The sequence below is a fragment of the Nyctibius grandis genome, chromosome 26, assembly GCF_013368605.1.
Source record: "Nyctibius grandis isolate bNycGra1 chromosome 26, bNycGra1.pri, whole genome shotgun sequence".
NCBI classification, from domain to species: Eukaryota; Metazoa; Chordata; class Aves; order Nyctibiiformes; family Nyctibiidae; genus Nyctibius; species Nyctibius grandis.
This window is the reverse complement of record NC_090683.1, coordinates 2,759,604-2,780,765: the sequence shown is the minus strand read 5'-3', so window position 1 is coordinate 2,780,765 and position 21,162 is coordinate 2,759,604. Positions and strand designations below refer to the sequence as shown.

The following is a 21,162-nucleotide window of genomic DNA, read 5'->3' as shown; positions in this document are numbered from 1 at the left end:
CCTTCCCTGCACAGGTAAATAATCTAAAACCCGAGTTATCTGGCTGATAACTCAAAGCTTAATCGTGTGCCTTATGTGAGGTGTCAGGCAGAGCTGCTTCATGGGTTGGACCCAGATGGAGCTGGGATAGACTGGGGTAGGTGTGGTCTGGAAGCTCCAGACTTTCTGCATTAAGGGAAAAAGGAAAGTAGGGTTTTTCCCAAGCGCCTGCTGATCCCTGGAGATGGACTGAAACACAGAAGTGCTGCTAGAGCTGCCAAAGCTCTCAGGCAACAAGAGGATTGCAAAGATGTGCCCACTAAGGACTGGGAACACCTGGGGAGATGTTCCCGCACAGCCTGGCTCTGCTTTCCTGTGGGGAAACCCGTGCTGGGATTTATTGGCCACCTCTGCCCTGTGCAGGGAAATCTCCTGCCAGCAGCAGCGGGACCAGGTGGGTTGGGATGGAGGATTTACCTCTGAAACAGGGGTGGAGAACTGGGGAGAAGGGAAAAGAAGCAACTTGCTGAAGGTCTTTCAGCAAAGCAGGGACAGGAGGAAGACCCGGCGTCCTGGCTGCTGGCCCGTGCTTGTCCCCAAAGCCCTGGGGATCTCCGTGTGCTCACGGTAGGATGACAGGAACGAAGACAGAGCTGGAAAAGCAATAAAGCCCTAATCCTCACAATCCTTGCCTTCTTTCCCCGAAAGCGCATCGCTTCTGCGAGGGCCCTGCGGCAGCGCAGCAGGATGCCTCATAGCTACCGACTGCATTGCAGAGCACACACGCAGGCAAATTAAATTGCTGTTGTGCTGGCATTTCTTCATCTTAAGCCTTTTGTTTATCTCCCTTATTTCCAGAAGTTTATTTGGGTTTAGCAGCATCTCTTACATTGCAGCAAAACTAAAAAAAAAAAGAGGTGACGTTTCTCTGGTTTAGGTTTCTTTCCCATCTACGCGTAGGAAAAGCAACTCTGTACCCTGGAGAATGGTTTTCCCATGGGAAAGGGAAACGGTGCCCAGCACAGCCCGCTCTGAAACAAAGTGGGAAAATCATCTGAGCGATTGCACAGAAGAACGGCAGAGCCATGTGTGTCCTCCACAGGAATGAACACCCATCATCGCTGCCGTCCCACTGAGCTGAGAATCATAGACTAGAATCACAGACTGGTTTGGGTTGGGAGGGACCTTAAAACCCATCCAGTTCCAACCCCCTGCCATGGGCAGGGACACCTTCCACCAGACCAGGTTGCTCCAAGCCCCATCCAACCTGGCCTTCAACACTGCCAGGGAGGGGGCAGCCACAGCTTCTCTGGGCAACCTGGGCCACGGTCTCACCACCCTCACAGCAAAGAATTTCTTCCTAAGATCTCATCTCAGTCTCCCCTCTTTCAGTTTAAAACCGTTCCCCCTTGTCCTGTCACTACTTGCCCTTGTCAATAGTCCCTCTCCAGCTTTCCTGTAGCCCTTTCAGGCACTGGAAGGTGCTAGAAGGTCTCCCCGGAGCCTTCTCTTCTCCAGGCTGAACAGCCCCAACTCTCTCAGCCTGTCTCCATAGCAGAGGGGCTCCAGCCCTCTGAGAAGCCAAAAGGAATGAGACCGGGATAAAGTCCCAAGCCCTGTAAGAGGGAAAGGGCTGCAAGGAGCCTTTTCTGACCCATTCTATGTAGGATGTCTGCTCAGGGGAAGGTTTTCAGTGACAACCACCACGCAAAGAGGCTTCATCTTCACCTTCAGATGGGTTTTGCCTGTGCCCAGTGACTTGGGCACTTTGGTGAAGCTGCTGGAGGGGAAAGACATCATCACTTGTACTGCTCATCCACCAGGTCGCCTTCACCAAATGGACAGGGACTACACAGTACCCACATTGTCCCCAAAATCCTACCTACATCCCCTGCACGGGGAATCAGCAGCCGTGGAGGGCAAGCTGGCAAGACACAGGGTGGTTTGGGGATGCAACAGGCTCCTCCGGAGAGCCCCGTGCACCCCCGTTCAGAGCCAGCACCCGCACCCCCACACCGAGGGATGCCCCGGTAGCTCTGCCCCTACCCCTGCTCATTGGGTCTGATCTGCCGTGGATGCAGCCCCCCCCACATTGAGGGGTTGCAGGATTTTTAGGTCACCCCATGATCAGCCATGGGGTCCCCCACACTACAGCGGGGCTGGGAGCTGCAGGAAGACCCCATCGCCCTTAGGGTGCCCATTTTCACTTGCAACTTCAGATGAAGATCTGTAAAAACTTCTACTTTATTACTCCTAATTGAATGCCAGAAGATAAAAAAATGATAGGATGAGAGGAAACGGCCTCAGGTTGTGCCAGGGGAGGTTTAGATTGGAGATCAGGGACAATGTCTTCCCCAAAAGGGTTGTCAAGCACTGGCACAGGCTGCCCAGGGCAGTGGTGGAGTCCCCATCCCTGGTGGGATTTAAAAGCCGTGGAGATGTGGTGCTGAGGGCCATGGGTTAGTGGTGGGCTTGGCAGTGCCGGGTTAACGGTTGGACTCGATGATCTTAAAGGTTCTTCCCAACTAAAAGGATTCCATGATTCTGATTCCTTTGCATCCCCCGTCTGCGGGATGGCGTGGGCATCACCCTCCCCATCACAGAGTGTCCTCCACTGCTTCCTGCTCCCCAGAAATGAGCTCAGACGGCAAGATGCAGGGATGTTCCGTGGTCCGGCCCTGGTCTGGCACTCAACACACATGGGGGGCACAGGAGCACCCCACAGCACCAGGTATTTTCTGCAAGCGGCTTGCTGGGAGAAAGCAGGCAGAGCTCTGCTCTCGTCCTGGGCCCCACACGGGCAGCCAGACTGGTTGAACCGGGCACAGGCTGGCATCAAGCGCCCGCAGGGGAACGGATCGCGGTTCACACCTCTGCATCCCACAGCGGGCTGCTCCACCCTGCCCCAAGCCGTGCCCTGCTCCTGCCCTGCCCCACACCAGGCTCTGTATAGGGCCCTGCCCCACACCAGCCCCTGCCCCGCACCAGGCTCTATGTAGGGCCCTGCTCCTGCCCAGCCCCACACTGGGATCTGCCCCACGCCAGGCCCCACGTGTGGCCCCGACCCACACCAGGCCCTGCCCCACACGAGCCCTGCTCCTGCCCTGCCCCACGCTGGGTCCGCGTCCTGCTCCAGCCCCGTCCCACCCGCCCCGGCCCCGCTCGCCCCCACCGGGCGGGTCCGTTGGGCCGGGCCGGGCACCCCGGAGCCCCCCGGAGCCCCCCCGACGCCGGGCGGAGCGAGCGGCGGGGCCCGGCCCTGCGGCGACCCCTGGCGGCCGCGCAGCGGAGCTGGCGCTGCCCCCGCGGGGCTCCTCCGGGTCCTGCCGCCCGCCCGCCCCGTGCGCGCCCGCCCGCACACGCGTGTGCCAGCGCCCCCCGCGCCGCACACCCCCCGCGAGCACGGACCCGCCCGAGCCCTCACACCCACCCACGTGTACACGCACACGCTCCGCGTGCGAACGTGCACGCCCCGACACGTGTGTGCGTGTGCACACGTGTGCCTTCACACCCACGTCTGCACACACGCGTGCTGCTCGTGCAAACGTGCAGGGCTTCGTGCCTTCATGTACACCTCACATGCACACGCACACGCCTGCATGCACACACACGTGTTTCCACACCCATGTCTGTTAACACGCATGCCTTCACACCCACGTGTGCACACCCACACACCCACGCACCTGTGCATTCAGACCTGTGCGTGTGCACACCCACACAGACACATGGACATTCCCACTCTCATGTCTGCACACCCACTTGCACACACATTCACACCCATGTGCATGCACACCCTGCCATGAACACGGACCCACCCAGGCCGTCACACCTGCCCAGGCTCACACATATGTACGTGCACATGCTTCACGTGCGAACATGCACGCCCTGACACCTGTGTGCGTGTGCACATGCATGCCTTCACGCCCACGTCTGCACACACAAACATGCAGGCCTCCATGCCTGCGAATGCACACACCTCGTGCACACGCACACGCGCGTGCCTGCATGCACACACATGTGCTTTCACACTTCTGTCTGTAAAATCACGTGCCTTCACACACAGAGACACAAGCACACACCTTCACACCCACGTCTGCACACCCACGCACTCACACACCCGTGCATTCAGACCTGTGTGCGTGCACACTTGCACACCTGCACAGACACATGGGCATGTCCACCCTCGTGTCTGCACACCCACGTGCACGCACGTTCAGACCCACGCGCATGCAAACCCCCCCACGAACACAGACCCACACGCACATCCACCCACACGCACACATATGTACATGCACGCGCTTCATGTGTGAACGTGCATGCCCTGACACCTGTGTGCCTGTGCAGACGTGTGCCTTCACGCCCACGTCTGCACACACAAACGTGCAGGCCTTCATGCCTGCGAATGCACACACCGCACATGCACACGCACATGCACACGCCTTCACACTCATGTCTGCAAACACACACCCCTTCGCACACACAGCTGCAGACACAAGCGCATCTTTACACCCACACCCATGTCTGCACACCCACGTCTGCACACCCGCGCACCCGTGCACTCAGGCCCGTGTGCGTTCACACCTGCACACACACACGGATGCGCCCACCCTCGTGTCTGCACGCCCACGCGCGCACCCGTGCACGCCCACGCGCGTGCACGCCCTCACACTCGTGTCGGCACGCCCGCACGGCATCACGCACACACCCACGTCGCACACGCGAGCACACGCGCTTGCACACCCACCTCCCCGCACTGCACACACGCGTGTGCCCCCCGCGGAGGCGGGGCTAAGCCTGGGGGGCGGAGCCATTGCGGCGGGCGGGGTTTGCCCGGGGGCGTGGCCACGGCGCAGGGGGCGTGGCCACGGGGCAGGGGGCGTGGCCAGCGGGCGCCTCGCGCTGACTCCGTCCCCGGGCGCCGCCGCCGCCGCTTCCGCGCAAACACCGCGGGTGGGGGCCGCCCCCCCGCCCCGCCGCCATGGCCGGCCGCGGCGCCTTCCCGCTCAGCCCGCTGCCCCCCGCCGCCGCCCCGCCGCCCCCGGGGCCCGGCCCTGCCATGCTGCGGGGCCCCAGCCCGGCTCCCGCAGCCGCCGCCGCCGCTCCGGGCTACCGCCCCATGGGCCCGGCCGCCGCGCAGTACCAGGTGAGGCGGCCCCGGGATGGGGGGGGGGGGGGGGTGTGAGGGGACACGGAGGGGGTCGCGGGGGCTCCCTCAGGGCGCCGGGGCCCGGCCTGGGGGTGGCGGGCGCTGGGCCGGCGGTTGGGGCCTTCGCTGCGCCTCGGGGCCCGCGGCGGCGGGGGGGGCAGCGGCTGCCGGGCCTGCGCCCGCTCCCGAGGGCACCCCGGGGTGCCCCTCACCCGGGAGCCCGGCCTCCAGCAGTGCCCCCCGGGCTGGGATCCCGGTTAATGGGGTTTTCCGGCCGGTTTTCGTTAGGATCCCTCCACGCGCTCCCTCTTCCCGCGCTCTCCCTCGCCTCCTGCTCTCACACCCCCCGGTAAAAGTTAACGGCACCGACGCCCAGCGCATCCCCTCGGCCCCAGCAGCCACGGTGGGTGCCCACCGGGACCACCGGGCAGGAGCCGGCCTGCCTGACCCCGTTATCCCGTGAGATCCTGCCAGGGAGCGGAGCGGAGGAAGAGCGAGCACGTCCCTGGCTCCGCAGCCATTTCCCATAGCACCGACCTGCCCTGAAACCTGTTTATCTGCCTCCTGGCCAAGGTGGAGGTAACGTTTGTGGGTGGGTGTCGTCAAGGAGAAGCTCGGGAGATGGTTAAGGGGTGGATGAGGAGAGCTGGCGCTTGCTAATGTTGGGGGAAAGTAAATCAGAACAGGGAGCAGCCCTCAAAAAGCAAAAGGAATCAGTCGTTTTCCAGCCTGAACATCTCTTATAAGCACAGGAGTGAGTCCAGAGGAGGCCACGAAGATGCTCAGAGGGCTGGAGCCCCTCTGCTCTGGAGACAGGCTGAGAGAGCAGGGGCTGTTCCACCTGGAGAAGAGAAGGCTCTGGGGAGACCTTCTAGCACTTTCCAGTACCTGAAGGGGCTACAGGAAAGCTGGAGAGGGGCTTTTGACAGGGGCATGGAGTGACAGGACGAGGAGGAATGGTTTTAAACTGAAAGAGGGGAGATTGAGATGAGATCTTAGAAAGAAATTGTTTGCTGTGAGGGTGGTGAGACCCAGGCCCAGGTTGCCCAGAGAAGCTGTGGCTGCCCCCTCCCTGGCAGTGTTCAAGGCCAGGTTGGATGGGGCTTGGAGCAACCTGGTCTGGTGGAAGGTGTCCCTGCCCGTGGCAGGGGGGTGGAACTAGATGGTCTTTAAGGTCCCTTCCAACCCAAACTGTTCCATGATAAGTATATTCTGACATACACTCAAGTTTCCACCTCTCACTTGCACCTTGTCAGTTCAATTTTGTGCCCGGGGTGTTTATTTTGGTTATTAGGTTTCTGGTGTAAAGCACAATCTTCCAGGCAGGCTTGAAATGGAGGAGCCCGGTTGTGCAACACGTTCTTGTCCATTGCCGATCGCCTCCTCCAGCGCTGCTGCCTTATTTGCATGAATTAAAACTTGAGAAATCGATCAAGCCGAGGGAATTTCCAGCTTGTAAGTTTCATTAATACAAGATGAGGAAACAACTTCCCCCTGTAGCCTTAAAAAACGCTGAAAACTGAGCTGGTGCAGCAAGGCTGGTGTGACTCGATGGTCACTCGCCTCGGAGGGGTTTCGGGCCAGGCGGGCGCTCGATCGTGTGCCCTGACCTTCCGTGTGGCAGGTTGCAAAATCCAGCCGGGCAGCCAGAGCCCGACGGGAGCAGCTGGGAGCCGCTCACCGCTGCAGGTAAACAGGGTAATGTATGCTCGCTTTGTCCCCCTGTTGCTGGCCGTAACGCTGTGCTGGTGTGTTGGGAGCGCACGGTGATGGACACCGAGTGGACGTCACCGCCGTGTCTGGCACCGGCGAGGAGGTGGCTGTGTCGGCGGGGCCGGTGGCGAGTGCCATGTGTCGTGTCGGGCCGTGAGCTGCAGCTCGCTGGCAGGGGAGGGGAGAGCGGGTACGACCCAGAGGGTCTGCGCGTTGTTTTGCAGTTCCCAGGCTGGGGAAGGCAGCCCCGCACCCTCCTACGGCCATCCCTGCCCTACCCGCAGGACTAATCTGCTCCGTTATGCCCTGGCTTAATGAAGAACTGCATTATTTGGGCACGAGGAGACACAACAGCCCTCATCCACGCCAGCGAGTGCTTAGGGGCTCTTTAATCACGGGATTATTAACCATATGCTCGTCCTTTTGACATCCTTGCGTGCCTGCTGGGTATTTACTGGTGGCTTAAGCAGGGAACTCAAGAAGACGGCTCCCTTGAGGAGTCCCTTTTGGGATGAATTTAGGAATGTTTTGGGAGCTGATGTTTCCAGAGCAGCCAGGCACCGGTGCTGTGCCTGGAGCAGAAAGGAGAGGGGTTTTCTCAGGAGGTGGATGAGCAAGTGAGCTCCGTCAGGCTCGTTGGCAGCGGGTCTGGCTGCAGAGCCCCCGTCCCTGCCAGCGTGCTGCCGAGGCCACATCCCAGCCCCCAGCATCCACGTTGTGCCGGCTGGTGTAAACTCAGCGAGAAGGAGCCTTTCTTCTGTTTATTCAGGTGCCAGTTTCGGGCTTAGGAGAGGTTTTTCCTGAGTTATCAGCCTGACGCTGTGGCAGGGAGCGGGCTTGGCTTTGCGAGGTGGAGACGGGACTGTGCAAAGCGGTGCTTCGGCCTCGAAGTTACTCTGTGCTGGTGCTTTGGTGGTGCAGGGAGGTGGCAAAAAGCAGCGTTCGTTAGGTGCCTCATTAAAGGGGTTTCATTGGCACTTGCTGGCAAGAAAGATCCTGGTTTCTGTGGGACAGGAGGGCTGCTGCGGTCCAAGCAGCTCCTAACTCTGAAAGCAGCTGGGGCTCGGTGATCCCGTCCCTGGGTGGGCAGCAGCATGAAGGAAAGCGGAGCCGTGCTTCTTGGAGAAACCCGTGCAGGCAGTCGGGACGGAGGAGCTGGAGAAGTGTGGGTTACTGGGATGGAGCCAGGTGAAAGCTGGGGTGGGCCTGGGCATGTCTGAGAGGGTGTAGTGTGGCACGGGAGAGATCCACCCCATCTTCTTGGGAGCAGAGGAGAACTGTGTTCCTGCTCATCAGGGGATTGGGATTAGCTTGAAGGGGGTGTGGGGACAACAGCCAGGGCTGGAGCTGCCCCAGAAAGCTGCGCAGAAAGCTGTGATGCTGCTTGGGCTGGGTGACCCCACCCTTCCCAAGGGAGATGGTTTCCAAGGCAGGTTTCATCATAAACTGAGCCTTGAGTTAGTTTAAGTGAGGACACAAAGGAGATGAACGCTGTCCTCTTGGAGCAACAAGGAAAGCAACAACGGAGACCATGGCACCCTTTGTTTCTCCTGGGGAAATGTGACAGCGGGGTTCTGCTAGGTGGAAAACATCTCCAGACCTTGCTGTTGAAGGCTCTCACTCCATCTTCCTCCACAGGACCTTCTCAGGAGCTCTCAGAGCCATTCCCTGGGCAGTTTAGCACTGCAGCAGCAACCAGGGGCAGTGTTTTGTACCAGGCACCTATCTCCGCTCTTCCTGTACATGCCTCCATGCTGCGTTTAAGGCTGCCAGAGTTTCTCTTTCAAGCAGGATCCCAACACCTTTGTTCCTTGTTCCTGCTTGCGTTAGCACCCATGTTATGGTTTGAATCCCCGTGACCTTTCCTTTCTCTGACCTGTAATATCTGTGGCTTCAGGTGTGAGGCCGCAGATGGGCAGGTTTGTCTGGTCCCAGACATCTCCGCTGTTGCTTGAAACATTGCCAGCACATGTCCTAAATCTGCTCGGTGTCTTTGCCTGTTACTTTGCCCTTCTGCCATTAATTTACTACTTCCTCATCCACGGTTTTTAGCTGTGAAGCGATCTGACTCCTGGAACTCCTCCTGTATCGAAATACAGCAGGTCTTCCAAGCGTGCCGAGCTGTGGTGGGGTCGTTTGGGGCTTGCTGGGAGCAAAGTGCTGCTCCAGAGCTTGCAGCACGCAACGGCATCTCGATAACAACACCGCCTCCCGGATGAAGATTTCTGCCAGCACGAACACGGGCTCTTCCTGGCACCCTCCCAAGGGGGATTTGCTCACAGATAAGAATGAACGACAAGGGGAAAAGCACCGTTTTGGGGTGTGCTGGAGGTGACTCAGTTGGTCCTGATCCATGCGAAGCCCTGGGTTGAGCTGAGCTCTCCTTGAGACCAGCCTGGCGTGGAGCTCAGATCCCATTTGAAGAGGGTTTGCTTGTGCATCTGACCTCGTGGGAGGTGCTGCCGTCTGGGCATGCGGGGAGGAACTTGCAGGAAGAGCTGTCGGCGCCTGGCATCTGCCCAGGGCTTTGCTCCCAGAGCCCCGGGCGAGGATGCATGTGGGCTCTCGCTCCCCGATTGTTAGTGTGGACAAAGTTGGATCGTGCCTTTCTGGATGGAGCAAAACGGGACGTGTGTTGGGAAGAGCCTTTCCCCCTCGTTGGGGAGACGCAGGGAAGAGCTGCGGTCTCGGGAGGAAGATGAAGAGGCTCTCAAGCTGTTTTCTGAGATGCTGCTTTTCTTCCAGCTCGCTCTCCAGCCTGGCTTCTTCTTGCAGATCCATCCTGCGACTTATTGCTCCCCTTGTTTCTCCCTTCTGCTACCAGCCTCTGATTTCTGGCTTGCCTTTCCTCAACAAGGGGCCTTTGGCAGGCGAGGAGGCTCCCGTCATGCCAACGAACATCCATCAGGAAACCTTCCAGCCTCTCGCTGGATCCAACTGAAGCTGACTCTCAGCAGAGCTCCCCGAACGCAAGCGGCCTGTGCGTTGACCTGGGATGAACCTCTAAACCCCAGCCAGCCCCGTTCGTTCCTTCGGCTTTGGCAGGGAACAGAAACAAGCTGTTTTCTGTCCCGTTTCCAAACGGCTCCGCTCGCTCCCCGCGGGGAAGGCTGGACGAGGTCCAGCTTGTTCCTCAGAGCTGAGCTGACGAGGTTTGCCCTTTGTCCGCCCCACTGGCAGGGGCAGCGGGGCAGGGAGGGGAGGACAAGGCAGTGCCCGGAGGGGATGGGGCAGAAGCACTGTCCCGGGTGAGCAGGGGTGGACGAAGGGCTGAGAGGTGGTGTTAGCCAGGAAGGAGCTAAGGAAGGTCCCCTTGGTTTGAGCTGGTCTAATAAAATTTCCTGAATTTAAGCTCCTTTGCATCCTGCTAATTTCCAGGGCTTCCAAAGCGTGACGGAGGCAGGGTTCATCCCACCGGAGCCGTTAATGCTGCTTCGTGGCTTAACCAGAGATTTAAGGCTGTGAGATTTAAGGCTGCTTGCGTGGGTTGAGTCTCGGGAGCCTGCAGCCTTCGGGCAGGGGGCGAGAGGGCTGAGGCTCCCCCGGCCAGGGCTGCGGTCACTGGTTGAACACAAGGCAGAGGCTGGCCCTGCTTTGCCAAGAGGCTTCTCTGTTAGCAATTTGCAAATCTTGAGGGGAAACTGAGAGGAGGAAAAACTATCCGCGTGGAGGATCTGCCTGCCCTGTTTTTGCTCGTCCAAGTGATGAACTGCAGGTCTCTGGTGGGCAGGAGCTCGCTCCCCCGGCAGCTTAACTGTGGCTGATGGTTCTCAGATGTGTGTGGAGGTGACGTTAAAGTCTTAAGTACGACAGATCCGTTCATCCTTGTGCTGAATCTCTCCCTGCTGACACAGGTGTCTCCTCTTCTTGTAACCGAGCAGCCTCTGGCCCTCTGAAGAACAGATGGACACACAGGAGACCTTGCACAAGATGCTATCGCTCATGTGGAGCTGCCAAAGACCCTCTCAACTGATTCAGCCACTCTCCAAATCTCTCGTTTCAGGGATAGATCAGAAATGTGACCCATGGCGTGGCAGAGGGAGGTAGGAGATGGGCATGGTGGTGGTGAGGATGGGAGCTGGTCGTGGCCACATTGCCTCTTAGTCCAAGCAAGCTGCTGACAGCATCCTCCCGTTGGCACCTGTGGGGAAGGGGTTGTGTTGTTGTACTTTGTCACGTAGGGAACCTCCCTGAGCTCAGACCCGTTTCCCCGTGGCACTGGTCGCTGTCTTCTGCGTAGGCTTGAGAAACACCCAGGGGCAGGATTTGCCTCGAAAGCCATTGGTCTCCTCTGTGCTCCTGACGGCTCTTAGGGAGCTGCAGGTGGCTGCAGGCAGCCTTGGCACTATGTGGCTTTTCTTGGGGCTCCTAAATTTCTGATGAAAAGTTTCACAACCTCTTCTCCTGGGTCATCTGTTCTCCAGGAGCCCTCACAGGGGAGTCAGCACGGTTCCTGGCGCTCCTCCTGCACCCACGCTGCGCTGGCAAACAGGATTTACGCAGTACCTCTGGTTTTGAATTTTGCAAAGGGTGTGGATCTCGGTGCCGCCTCCCTGCCATGGAGGATTTCTTGATAAACCCGAAGAAACTGGGTTCTTGCCTTGCGATTTTTGACAAAGAGGAGGTGCCGCTGGCCGCGGCGGCTCTTGGCAATGCCGGCGCAGTCCCGCTTGCCACGAGGAGTTGCGTAAACGTGGCTGATCAAAAGGAGAGAAACATCTGGGAGCTGTTAGGGGGAAGAAACAGGCTCCTGCCTCGTAGGGAGGGCAGGTTAGCGAGCCCAGGCTCTGGAAGCGCTGCTTCAAAGGCAGGCTGAGCGAAGGTGGAGGCAGCCTTTGGTTGTGTAACGGCTCCGCTCGCGCTTCGCGTGCGTGTTTTTGAGCTTCCCCGTGCGGCACTAATCCTGTGGCCTGCTGCTGCTCGGCTTCCCAGCTGCAACACGCTTCTTCGTGCAGCACTTTGTGTGTTTTCGGGATCTCCCCCTTGCAAGAGACACCCAGAGCCAGGAGCAACTCGAGCTCTTGGGTTTGTGTTTACCAGCTTTTTGGGGAGGAGGTGAGTGTGTTTTGGCTCCAGCTGCCGTCGAACCAGCCCCCCTGAGCCTGCCCGTAGGAGCTGCGGAGGACAAGCAGGCTGCAGCGGTGGTCTCATGCCCCCAGCCCTCCTGTGCCTGGGCTTTGCACTGAAATTAATGCCCATATGCAAATAAGCTTATCAGCCCGCGGCATCACTTTGCTGGCTCCTTTGGGATAATGAGGCAGATTCGTTAGCTCTTCTGTGGCTCAGCCATGTGTCCCGGCCCCGTTCTCATGGTGGCAGGAGAGAGGAGCCGTGGGGGATGTCCTGGCACGTCGAGGAGCCTGTGGCAGGGGAGAAATGTTGCTCTGCTGGCTTGGTGGCTCTCCCAGCCTCGCGTCTTGGCAGCCGGGAGCTTGAGGATCAAAGGATCCCGGGAGGCTGTTGGCTTGGGCTGCTGGTGAAGCAGGCTGGAGCACGCAGGGACGGCCGGCGGGTTATGGGGTGCTGTGACCCGTGTCGGGGGCCCTGAGGGGCTGCATGGGGTTTAGACCTGGGCTGCTCTGCCCCAGGGGATGCAGAGGGGCTGTGAGTGCTGCCCTGGGTCGGGACCCCTTGCAGGAGTGGTCAGGTATCGCGTTGTGGCTCATAAATGCCCTTTCTGGGTCCCTGGAGGGGGAAGGATGGTGGCAGGAGCTGGTGTGCTGGCAGGGGGGTGAGTTTTTTTGCCTCCATCCCCTGCGCCCGGGAGCTCGGCTTCCTTCCTGCCTGCCGGCCGCGTGACCGGTGCCGTTAGGAAGTGGGATTGCCCTGCTCCCCTCCTGGGCATCGCGTCTGCCAGCACTGCTGCTTTCTGGAGAGGAACCCACAGCACAACCCACGCCACAGCCCCCGATGTCCCCAGGGTGTCAGCTTTGCAGGCAGTGACCCTTGTGACTGAACCTCGCACTGCTCCAGGTCCAGCAGCTCCTGCTTGCGTGGTGGTGGCTCGGGGCCATGCATGGCTTCGGCTCCGTGCCGCTGGCAGGCCGGGCTTCCCCTGCGGTCGGTGGCTTCTTGTCCCGGTTCTGCTTTCCCATCACCCTTCCTGCAGCAAGGAAGGCTCCTTCCCTCCTCCCTCCTCTGTCCCTCGCCCACACCTCGGAGCAGGGTACAGCCTCAGAAATCTCTCCCGAGGAAGAAGCAAGAGGGTGGATGGCATCTGCTGGTCCCCAGCAAAGGTCAAGCCACCTCACAGGGCAGCGTTTAACACACACTCTTCCTCTCTCCTCTTCCTCGCTAGCGCCCGGGGATGCCGCCCGGCAGCCGGATGCCCATGGCAGGCCTGCAGGTGGGACCACCCGGAGCACCCCCCTACGGAGCAGCCTCCCCGATGAGACCCGGCCTGCCGCAGTCGATGATGGACCCCTTCAGGAAGCGCCTCCTGACCCCCCAGGCACAGCCACCGCTGCCCACCCAGAGGAGAGGGTAAGGGCTTGGTACTCTCCCGCTCTGGGATGGTCACCCATGGCAAGGAGGGGGCTGCTGTGACCTGCTGGGTCCCGGGGCGAGCTGCCTGCAGCGGGGTGCCGGCCAGCACAGCTTGCCTGCAGACTTCACCCCTGCCCCGCTGCAGCTGGCACCGCTGGTGGTGGGAAACCTGCCAGAGCTCGGGGCTGGGATGTTTGCGATGATGGGGGCAGAGATCACTCAGCCTGCAGCTTCCCCGCGCTCTGATCTCCGTGCCAGGAACCGAAAAGCCTCGCTGCGTGTGTTTGTGCTTGCCAGAGGCCCCAGCACCGGCTCCTCGGAGTCTTTCCCCTTCTGGCAGGGGTTTGTGCTGGCTCTGGCAGGCGCAGACATGGATGGAAACAGGGGACGGGGGTGGCAGGTTGCAGAGACGCTCCCCGGAGCTGCGGTCTCGGTAGGGCTGTGGGGGCTGGTCTCAGCAAGCCGCAAGCAGGGCTCTGCCAGCAGCTCCTCGCTTATTTATGACGCTGCTAATCCCTTTGCTCTGTTCCTGTTTTCTGTGAGGACTTCAGGAGGCTGTTTCTCGGGGCAGGATCCCTCGGTTCTAATGGATACTCAGGTCCCATTCCCTGCCCTGGCCTTGCTCGCTTGGCTCCGTGGTCCCTCCGCAGGGAGTCGCGGCGGCTGCACAGCGGCTGCGCGTCCCTCCGGTGCTCCAGAGCAAGCTGGGGATTAAGGACAAGGGGCAGCTCGCACCGAGCAAGGACGTCAGCGCCCAGATAAGGCTGCGGCTCCGTTCCCGGGGGCTGGCTGCGGGGGATCAGCCACGCGCGGCTGGGCGAGCGCCCTCGCTCCCGGCCGGCTGCGGATCAGGGGATCGGGACCTGCCAGCTGCCAACGGGGTGGCCAAACCCTGCGGGGCAGGAAGAGTTCAGTGCTGCAAGAAGAGCCCCCAGCAGTGCTCTGACCCTGCTCTTAGCTAGGGCTGCCCTCCCGACTTGTCCTCCTGTGTGAGCAGCTGTGGGGCAGCCGCCGACCCTTGGACATGTCATGACGGCTGCACAAATGCCCATGTTTGCTGCCCTGCTGCTTCCCTTTGCCTGCTGGACCCTGCCCCATCCCTAACGTGTGCAGGAGAACGGGAGGAGAGCGTTTCCCTGCGTATCCAGGCGTTGAGCATGAATTTACCGGGGCATCGGGGTGGGCTCAGGCTGATGGGGGCCGGGAGCCTGCAGCGTGTGGGAGGGGAGGAAAGCCCAGGGCCCTGCGGCCTGACAGGGTGCTACGAGCTTGGCGAGAGCTAAAACGGCTTCGAGCAGGGCCGCAGCCGTGCTGTGGCTTTAGAGGCCGCTCTGCTTCCTCTCCCCACGATGACTTCAGCCCCACCATGGCAAGGTGGGTTTGTTGGAAGTTGGTTTTAAGTGAGCTGCTGGAGCTGGGCTTTGGTTTGTGGCATTGGGAGAGCGTGATGGCCGTTTCCAAAGAGGAAACTGTGGAACGCTGTCCTGCAGCCGGGAGCGTGCCTGCAGCCGCAGCTTTGCCTTGTACCACCTTCTCCTTGCTCCTGCCCTGCAGCACCTTTAGCAAGCGGCAGCAGCGGAGCAAACAACCCAGGGACTGGATTTCCTTCCCTGGTGATAGGCTCTAGACATCCAAAACCTTCTACCCGGAGTCATTTTGGCTTGCCCACAGGGCTATCATCTCTTTTTCTTTCCAAGGACTTGTGCTCTGGGTGCTCTTACAGCCTTTCTTTGCTCCCTTCCTGCAAGTCCAAGGTCCAGGTCACATAAAGCAGCCCCAAAAGGGAACCTGCTCCCCCAGACACGTTCACTGCAGCAGGAGCCTTAACACCTGGTTCCAACTGAGCCATCCACGTGGCATGGAGCTGGCACTGCTGCCCTGACTCCCCTCCTCAGAGCCTGGCCTGGATGGGGCCAAAAGATCCCCTGGGCTCCTGGCATACAAGCAGAGGTCAGTGGTGTCCTGCAAGAGCTGCCGTGTAATTTTTTTTTTTGCCTGTCTCTGTGCTTTTTACAGGGTGAAAAGGAGGAAGATGGCTGACAAGGTCCTGCCACAGAGGGTGAGTGCCACCTCGGTGCACGGGGAAGGAGCTGAGCTGCTGGAGGGAGATGGTGGCATCTGTGCTGCAGTCCCAAGGCAGCCAGGGTGATGAGGTCCCTGCAGCGAGGAGGATCTCACTGGGCCACATCCTGCCTGCTGATCACTTCTGCTCGGTCCCAAACCAGCCTGGAAGATTTCAGTCTCATCCTTTGGGGTGGCAGGAGAGATTTGGGGTGTGCACAAATTGGACAAGCAGGACTTTGAGCAAGAAAGGAGCAGTGGTGGCTTGGGGTGGAGACCCCAGGAGGACCCTAAGCCTCTCCTGAGGGTCCATCTTGACAATGCAGGGTTACGTTACCTGCTTGTGACACCGGGTGGGGTGCAGAGCACATGGACGGGCTCCAAACTGAGGTCTGCAGCATGGCTCTGATTTAGGAAGAGCTTTGCAGGGCTGTAATCTTTGTTTGAAAGGAGAAATTGGTGCTGTCGTGCCGGACGTGTCACTTGGTGACTCCTTGGCATGTCAGCCCAGCACCGGCAGCGTTGCTGAGGCTGATGTGGGGCGGGGGGCAGCCCCATCGCAGCACACGAGGGACTGACCGTTTCCATTTGACAGATCCGGGAACTGGTCCCAGAATCCCAGGCCTACATGGACCTCCTGGCCTTTGAGCGCAAGCTGGACCAAACCATCGCTCGGAAGAGGATGGAGATTCAAGAGGCCATTAAGAAACCGCTGACGGTGTGTGGGCAGCCTTGGCTGGCCGGGGTGGGGGGGTTACAAGGTGGGTGCTGCTGCGGGTGCTGCCAGCCACCCTCTCACTCCAAGCATCCCCTTCTCTGTTCTCCTGTTCCACAGCAAAAGCGCAAGCTGAGGATTTACATCTCCAACACCTTCACCCCAGCCAAAGAAGAAGGGGAGGGCGGCGAGCGTGTGGCCTCGTGGGAGCTACGCGTGGAGGGCAAACTGCTGGAGGACGTAAGGATATGGGCAGGGGTGAACTGGTTGCGGGAGGAAAGCTGTGCTGAGAGCTCGGCTGGGGGTGGGTATGGCCCTCTGCTCGCTGGGTGCTGGAGGCAGCGTTTGGGCTGGGGCCCTCCGTGGCCAGCAGTGCCAGGCCAAGGCTCTCCTGCTCTTACTTTGCAGCCGAGCAAGCAGAAGAGGAAGTTCTCCTCCTTTTTCAAGAGCCTCGTCATCGAGCTGGACAAAGAGCTGTATGGGCCAGACAACCATCTGGTGGAGGTGAGACGGGAGGCTCCTGGCCGCGCTGCGGGGCTGGCTCTGCACCCTGGGCAGGGTGGGGAGAGCCGTTATCCCCGTGGGGAGGTGGTCCTGCCGCTGACCCTGCGGGCACTCAGCTCCCCAGCCCAGCGCCTGTCCCACTGCGGGAAGGGCCTTAGCAAGGTGCTTTTGGGGTGGTGCTGAGCCCTCCCCAGGGCACCACGCTGCTGTGCTTTCTAGGCTCAAGTTTAGGGCTGCATTTTCCTCCCTGCTCAGCTCTTAACCCCCCTCATGCCTGCAAGGCTGCAGCTAAAGCAGAGAGGTGTTGGGGCTGCAGTGAGGACGTGGCTCTGAGGGGCAGCTTGGGCAGCTCCCGGGTCCCACAGGTTGGCAAAAGCGAGGCCCAACGCGGGTGGTGATGCTGCAGAAAGGCTCATCTGTACGCCCCAGCGCCGGGTGGGAAGAAGGGTCTGCCCTGGTGCCTCCCAGCCTGCTGCCTGGCTGGAAGATGCTCGGGGAGATGAAGCCTGTGAGTGGGGGTCAGACCTTTTTTGGGGTGCTGCTGCCTGGAGCAGGCTTCCCTGCACCCAGCTCACGCTGTTCCCCCTGAGAAAGGCTTGTTTCTGCGGCTGTGCCTGCAGCAGTGGGGGTGAATCCCCTTCATGCACAGAGTGGTTTGAGAGCAGCTCTGACACCCAGCCCCTGCGGTGGCTGAGGCAGGATTGATCCCAGGAGCTGTTTCAGCCCTCAGCATCGAGTGCTCACGGCTGTAACTCACCCAGCCCATCCAAACTCCCGTCCACCTCTGGGCTGGAGCACATCAAGCTGTATCTGTTGGACCGGGTGGGCTCTCAGCTGAAGCCCACTGGGGTCAGACTCCCAGGAACTGCCCCGGGTGAGATCCAGGCTGTCTTGCCTCTGCTTGACCCATGTGCAGAGCCTGAGCACCAGCTCTCTGCTCCTGGCTGCAGACCCCAAAGCCCGGACACTGGTCCTGGAGTTGACCAGTGTCCCCTTGGTCTCTCATAGTGGCACCGGCTGCCCACAACCCAGGAGACCGACGGCTTCCAAGTGAAGCGTCCTGGCGACGTCAATGTGAAATGCACCCTGCTGCTCATGCTGGATCACCAGGTAGGGGCCCTGGGGCTGCGTGGGTGCTGGCTGTGCCCTGCTGCCCTTCCTCCAGCACGGCTCATCTGCGTGGGGCAGTCCAAGGGGGGGACAGAGGGGCCTGGGCTGGGGCAGGGCCTTGTATGAGGCTGTTGGGAGGCTGTGAGGATGGCAAGGAGCGCAGAGAGCTCCAGGCATGGACACAGGTTTGTGACACCAGGGCTGTGCAGGGCAGCGTGCCCACAGGAGAAGCCCTCCCAGGTACCAGACAGACCCCCTTCCTCCTGTGTGTCCCCGCAGCCACCACAGTACAAACTGGACCCTCGCCTGGCTCGCCTGCTCGGGGTGCACACCCAGACCCGCGCCAGCATCATGCAGGCGCTCTGGCTCTACATCAAACACAACAAGCTGCAGGACAGTCACGAGAAGGAGTACATCAACTGCAACCGCTACTTCCGCCAGGTCAGCCCTTGCCCCGCCACACCAGCGCGGTTTGCTGGGAGGAGAGCACCCTTCCCACCCCCAGTAAGGCCAGAAAAAACATCTTTTCTGGCTCAAAACAGGCACTCCAGACTGCCCAGTCTCAATTTATGCCCCTTCCTCAGGCTCTGGCTTGCATCCATCAGCTTGGCATGTACAAACCAGGGCTGGGCAAGTCCCCTCCTCCTGCCTGGCCCTGTCCATGGCGGGTGGAAGGAGGCCCTGCCACAGGCAGCTCATGCTCTGCTCTGCCCCTCCAGATCTTTAACTGCATCCGCATGCGCTTCTCCGAGATCCCCATGAAGCTGGCGGGGCTCCTGCAGCACCCAGATCCCATCATCATCAACCACACCATCAGGTAGGGGTGGTGGGCGTGCTGGGCAGCGTTCCTGGGGGCTGGTGGGCTCTGGGGGGTGGAGGGGCAGGGTACCCCCCTGGCAGGGTGCAGGAGGTACCTGCAGGGTCTGTGAGGTCTCCAGCCCAAAGCAGCAGTGAGCACAAGTCACTTACAGAATCATGGAGTTCTTTTGGTTGGAAAGGACCTTTAAGCTCATCAAGTCCAACCATTAACCCAGCACTGCCAAGCCCACCACTAACCCATGGCCCTCAGCACCACATCTCCACGGCTTTTAAATCCCCCCAGGGATGGGGACTCCACCACTGCCCTGGGCAGCCTGTGCCAGTGCTTGACAACCCTTTCAGGGAAGACATTGTCCCTGATCTCCAATCTAAACCTCCCCTGGCACAACTTGAGGCCGTTTCCTCTCGTCCCATCGCTTGTTCCTTGGGAGAAGAGACCGACCCCCCCCCTCGCTACACCCTCCTTTCAGGCCGTTGTAGAGAGTGAGAAGGTCTCCCCTCAGCCTCCTTTTCTCCAGACTAAACCCCCCCAGGTCCCTCAGCCGCTCCCCATCACACTTTTGCTCCAGACCCTTCCCCAGCTCTGTTGCCCTTCTCTGGACTCGCTCCAGCACCTCAAGGTCTTTCTTGTCGTGAGGGGCCCAAAACTGCACCCAGGATTCGAGGTGTGGCCTCACCAGTGCTGAGTACAGGGGGACGATCCCTGCCCTAGTCCTGCTGGCCACACTAGTGCTGATACAAGCCACTTGAGAGGGGAAGAATCAGCCAAAGAAATTTGGGGGCTTCTTGGAGCAGTCGTGTTGCTGTCGGGGGGATTGATCCACCCCTCCATCACGGTGGAGGCTGAGGAAATCCCCCCTGCTCCCAACACCGTTTCCTCCCAGTGTGGACCCCAATGACCAGAAGAAGACAGCCTGCTACGACATCGATGTGGAGGTGGATGATCCCCTGAAAGCTCAGATGAGCAACTTCCTGGCTTCCACCACCAACCAGCAGGAGATCGCCTCCCTGGATGCCAAGGTACGGGGACCTTGGTGAGGGGGGCAGCCCTGGCCCTGCAGCAGGGTGGCGCTCCTGGGACCGCACCGCAGAGCTGGGGGGACAGGACAGCTGCCCTTCACCCCTTGTCATCTCCCTAGATCCACGAGACAATCGAATCCATCAACCAGCTGAAGACACAGCGCGATTTCATGCTGAGCTTCAGCAACAACCCGCAGGATTTCATCCAGGAATGGATCAAATCCCAGAGGAGGGACCTCAAGGTGAAACCCCGGGGCTGGGCAGGGTGAGGGGCTGGAGTGGTGGGGTCCAGCCCCGTGTTCCCCCCTCAACCCTGTGTTTTGCTCAGATCATAACGGACGTGATCGGGAACCCCGAGGAGGAACGGCGGGCTGAGTTCTACCAGCAGCCTTGGGCGCAGGAGGCCGTGGGCAGACACATCTTTGCCAAGGTGGGCTCCGTGGGGTGCTGCAGGGGGTGGGGGGCGGTCCCCTCTCCCTGCCTGACCACCCTCCTCTCCTCCAGGTTCAGCAGCGGCGGCAGGAACTGGAACAAGTGCTTGGGATCCGCCTCACCTAAGGGGCCGGCGGGGGCTCGGGAGCTCCTTCTCTCCCTGCTGCCTGAGCCTGACGGTACTTCTTACTGGAATCAAACACAGCACTTGCACAAACCCCACGTGCCTGGAGGGATTCGGAGCCACTCGCACCCCTGGGCTCCCCGCGGCCGGGAAGCTCTAGCCCCAGGCAGAGCACAGCGGAGGGTTCCCCCCCCCCCCCCAATAACTTCCCTGCTGCAGCCCTTCTGCTGCGTTAACGCGTCCTGCTTCTGCATCGTGCTGTTCGCCTCGTCCCCCCTAGCGCTGACCCCAGCCCTCCTGCTCACCCCCTGCCCTCCTGGGGTAGGGAAAAGCTGCCCGTGCCCTCCCTGAGCCCAGCCGCTGCGAGGGCAGGCCCGGCCCTGCCCCTTCTTCAACCAAAGTTTTGTCATTCCAAACGCCAGCCCCTCTCCCCTGTGCTGGTGCCCGACGTTTTGCACTATTTTTGTGAACAGGTTTTATAAAAAAAAAAAAATAATTAAGGAAGCGTTTTGTACAGTGGGTTTGTATTTGATTAATATATTGAGTTCCTCTTACTGCACTCACGGCCTCAATCTATGCAGTGGTTCGTGTTCTCCGAGGGCTGGCTCGGCCCAAGCTCTTCTTTTTATATGTAACCAAGTTTTTTAGCGTTAAGTTTTTGACAATCAGTTGATTACTCCACCCCCCTCCTGCTGTTTTACATAATTAGTGACTCATCTTGTGAGCAATAGGAGGTCTCGGAGGGGATAGCTCTGCCCCCAGGAGCCTGCGGGGTCACCAGGGCTCTGCAAGAACTGGAGCTACTGGGGAGCGAGGGGACCACAGCGCTGGGCTGAGGGGACAGTGCCACCACCCGCCGGACCTGCTCAAGTGCCTTAACCCCGCTGCCCCCCTGCTCCTCGAGGCACGGCCGGAGCAGCTCTGCCTCCTCCGGGGGGGTCGCAGGTGGAGGGCGGGGGGGGGGGGGAGCGTTTACATATATCCAGGGTGTATGGCTCAGGGGTGCCTGCTCTGCCTCTTGTGTAACCGTTTTTTGTCTATTTTGGATATTTT

At 60.1% G+C, this 21,162-nt stretch overlaps 1 protein-coding gene across 1 annotated transcript; it reads left to right on the top strand.

The window, feature by feature from the left end:
- The first annotated feature begins 5,016 nt into the window (after window positions 1–5,016).
- SMARCD2 (SWI/SNF related, matrix associated, actin dependent regulator of chromatin, subfamily d, member 2) lies at window positions 5,017–21,068 on the top strand. The gene is made up of 13 exons (XM_068418491.1): window positions 5,017–5,122; window positions 13,137–13,321; window positions 15,341–15,383; window positions 15,981–16,103; window positions 16,221–16,340; window positions 16,509–16,604; window positions 17,613–17,714; window positions 17,994–18,155; window positions 18,434–18,531; window positions 19,418–19,553; window positions 19,673–19,795; window positions 19,882–19,983; window positions 20,058–21,068. The coding sequence occupies exons 1-13, from the start codon at window positions 5,036–5,038 to the stop codon at window positions 20,109–20,111; spliced, it is 1,431 nt and encodes a 476-aa protein (XP_068274592.1). The 5' UTR covers window positions 5,017–5,035; the 3' UTR covers window positions 20,112–21,068.
- The last annotated feature ends 94 nt before the right edge of the window (window positions 21,069–21,162 follow it).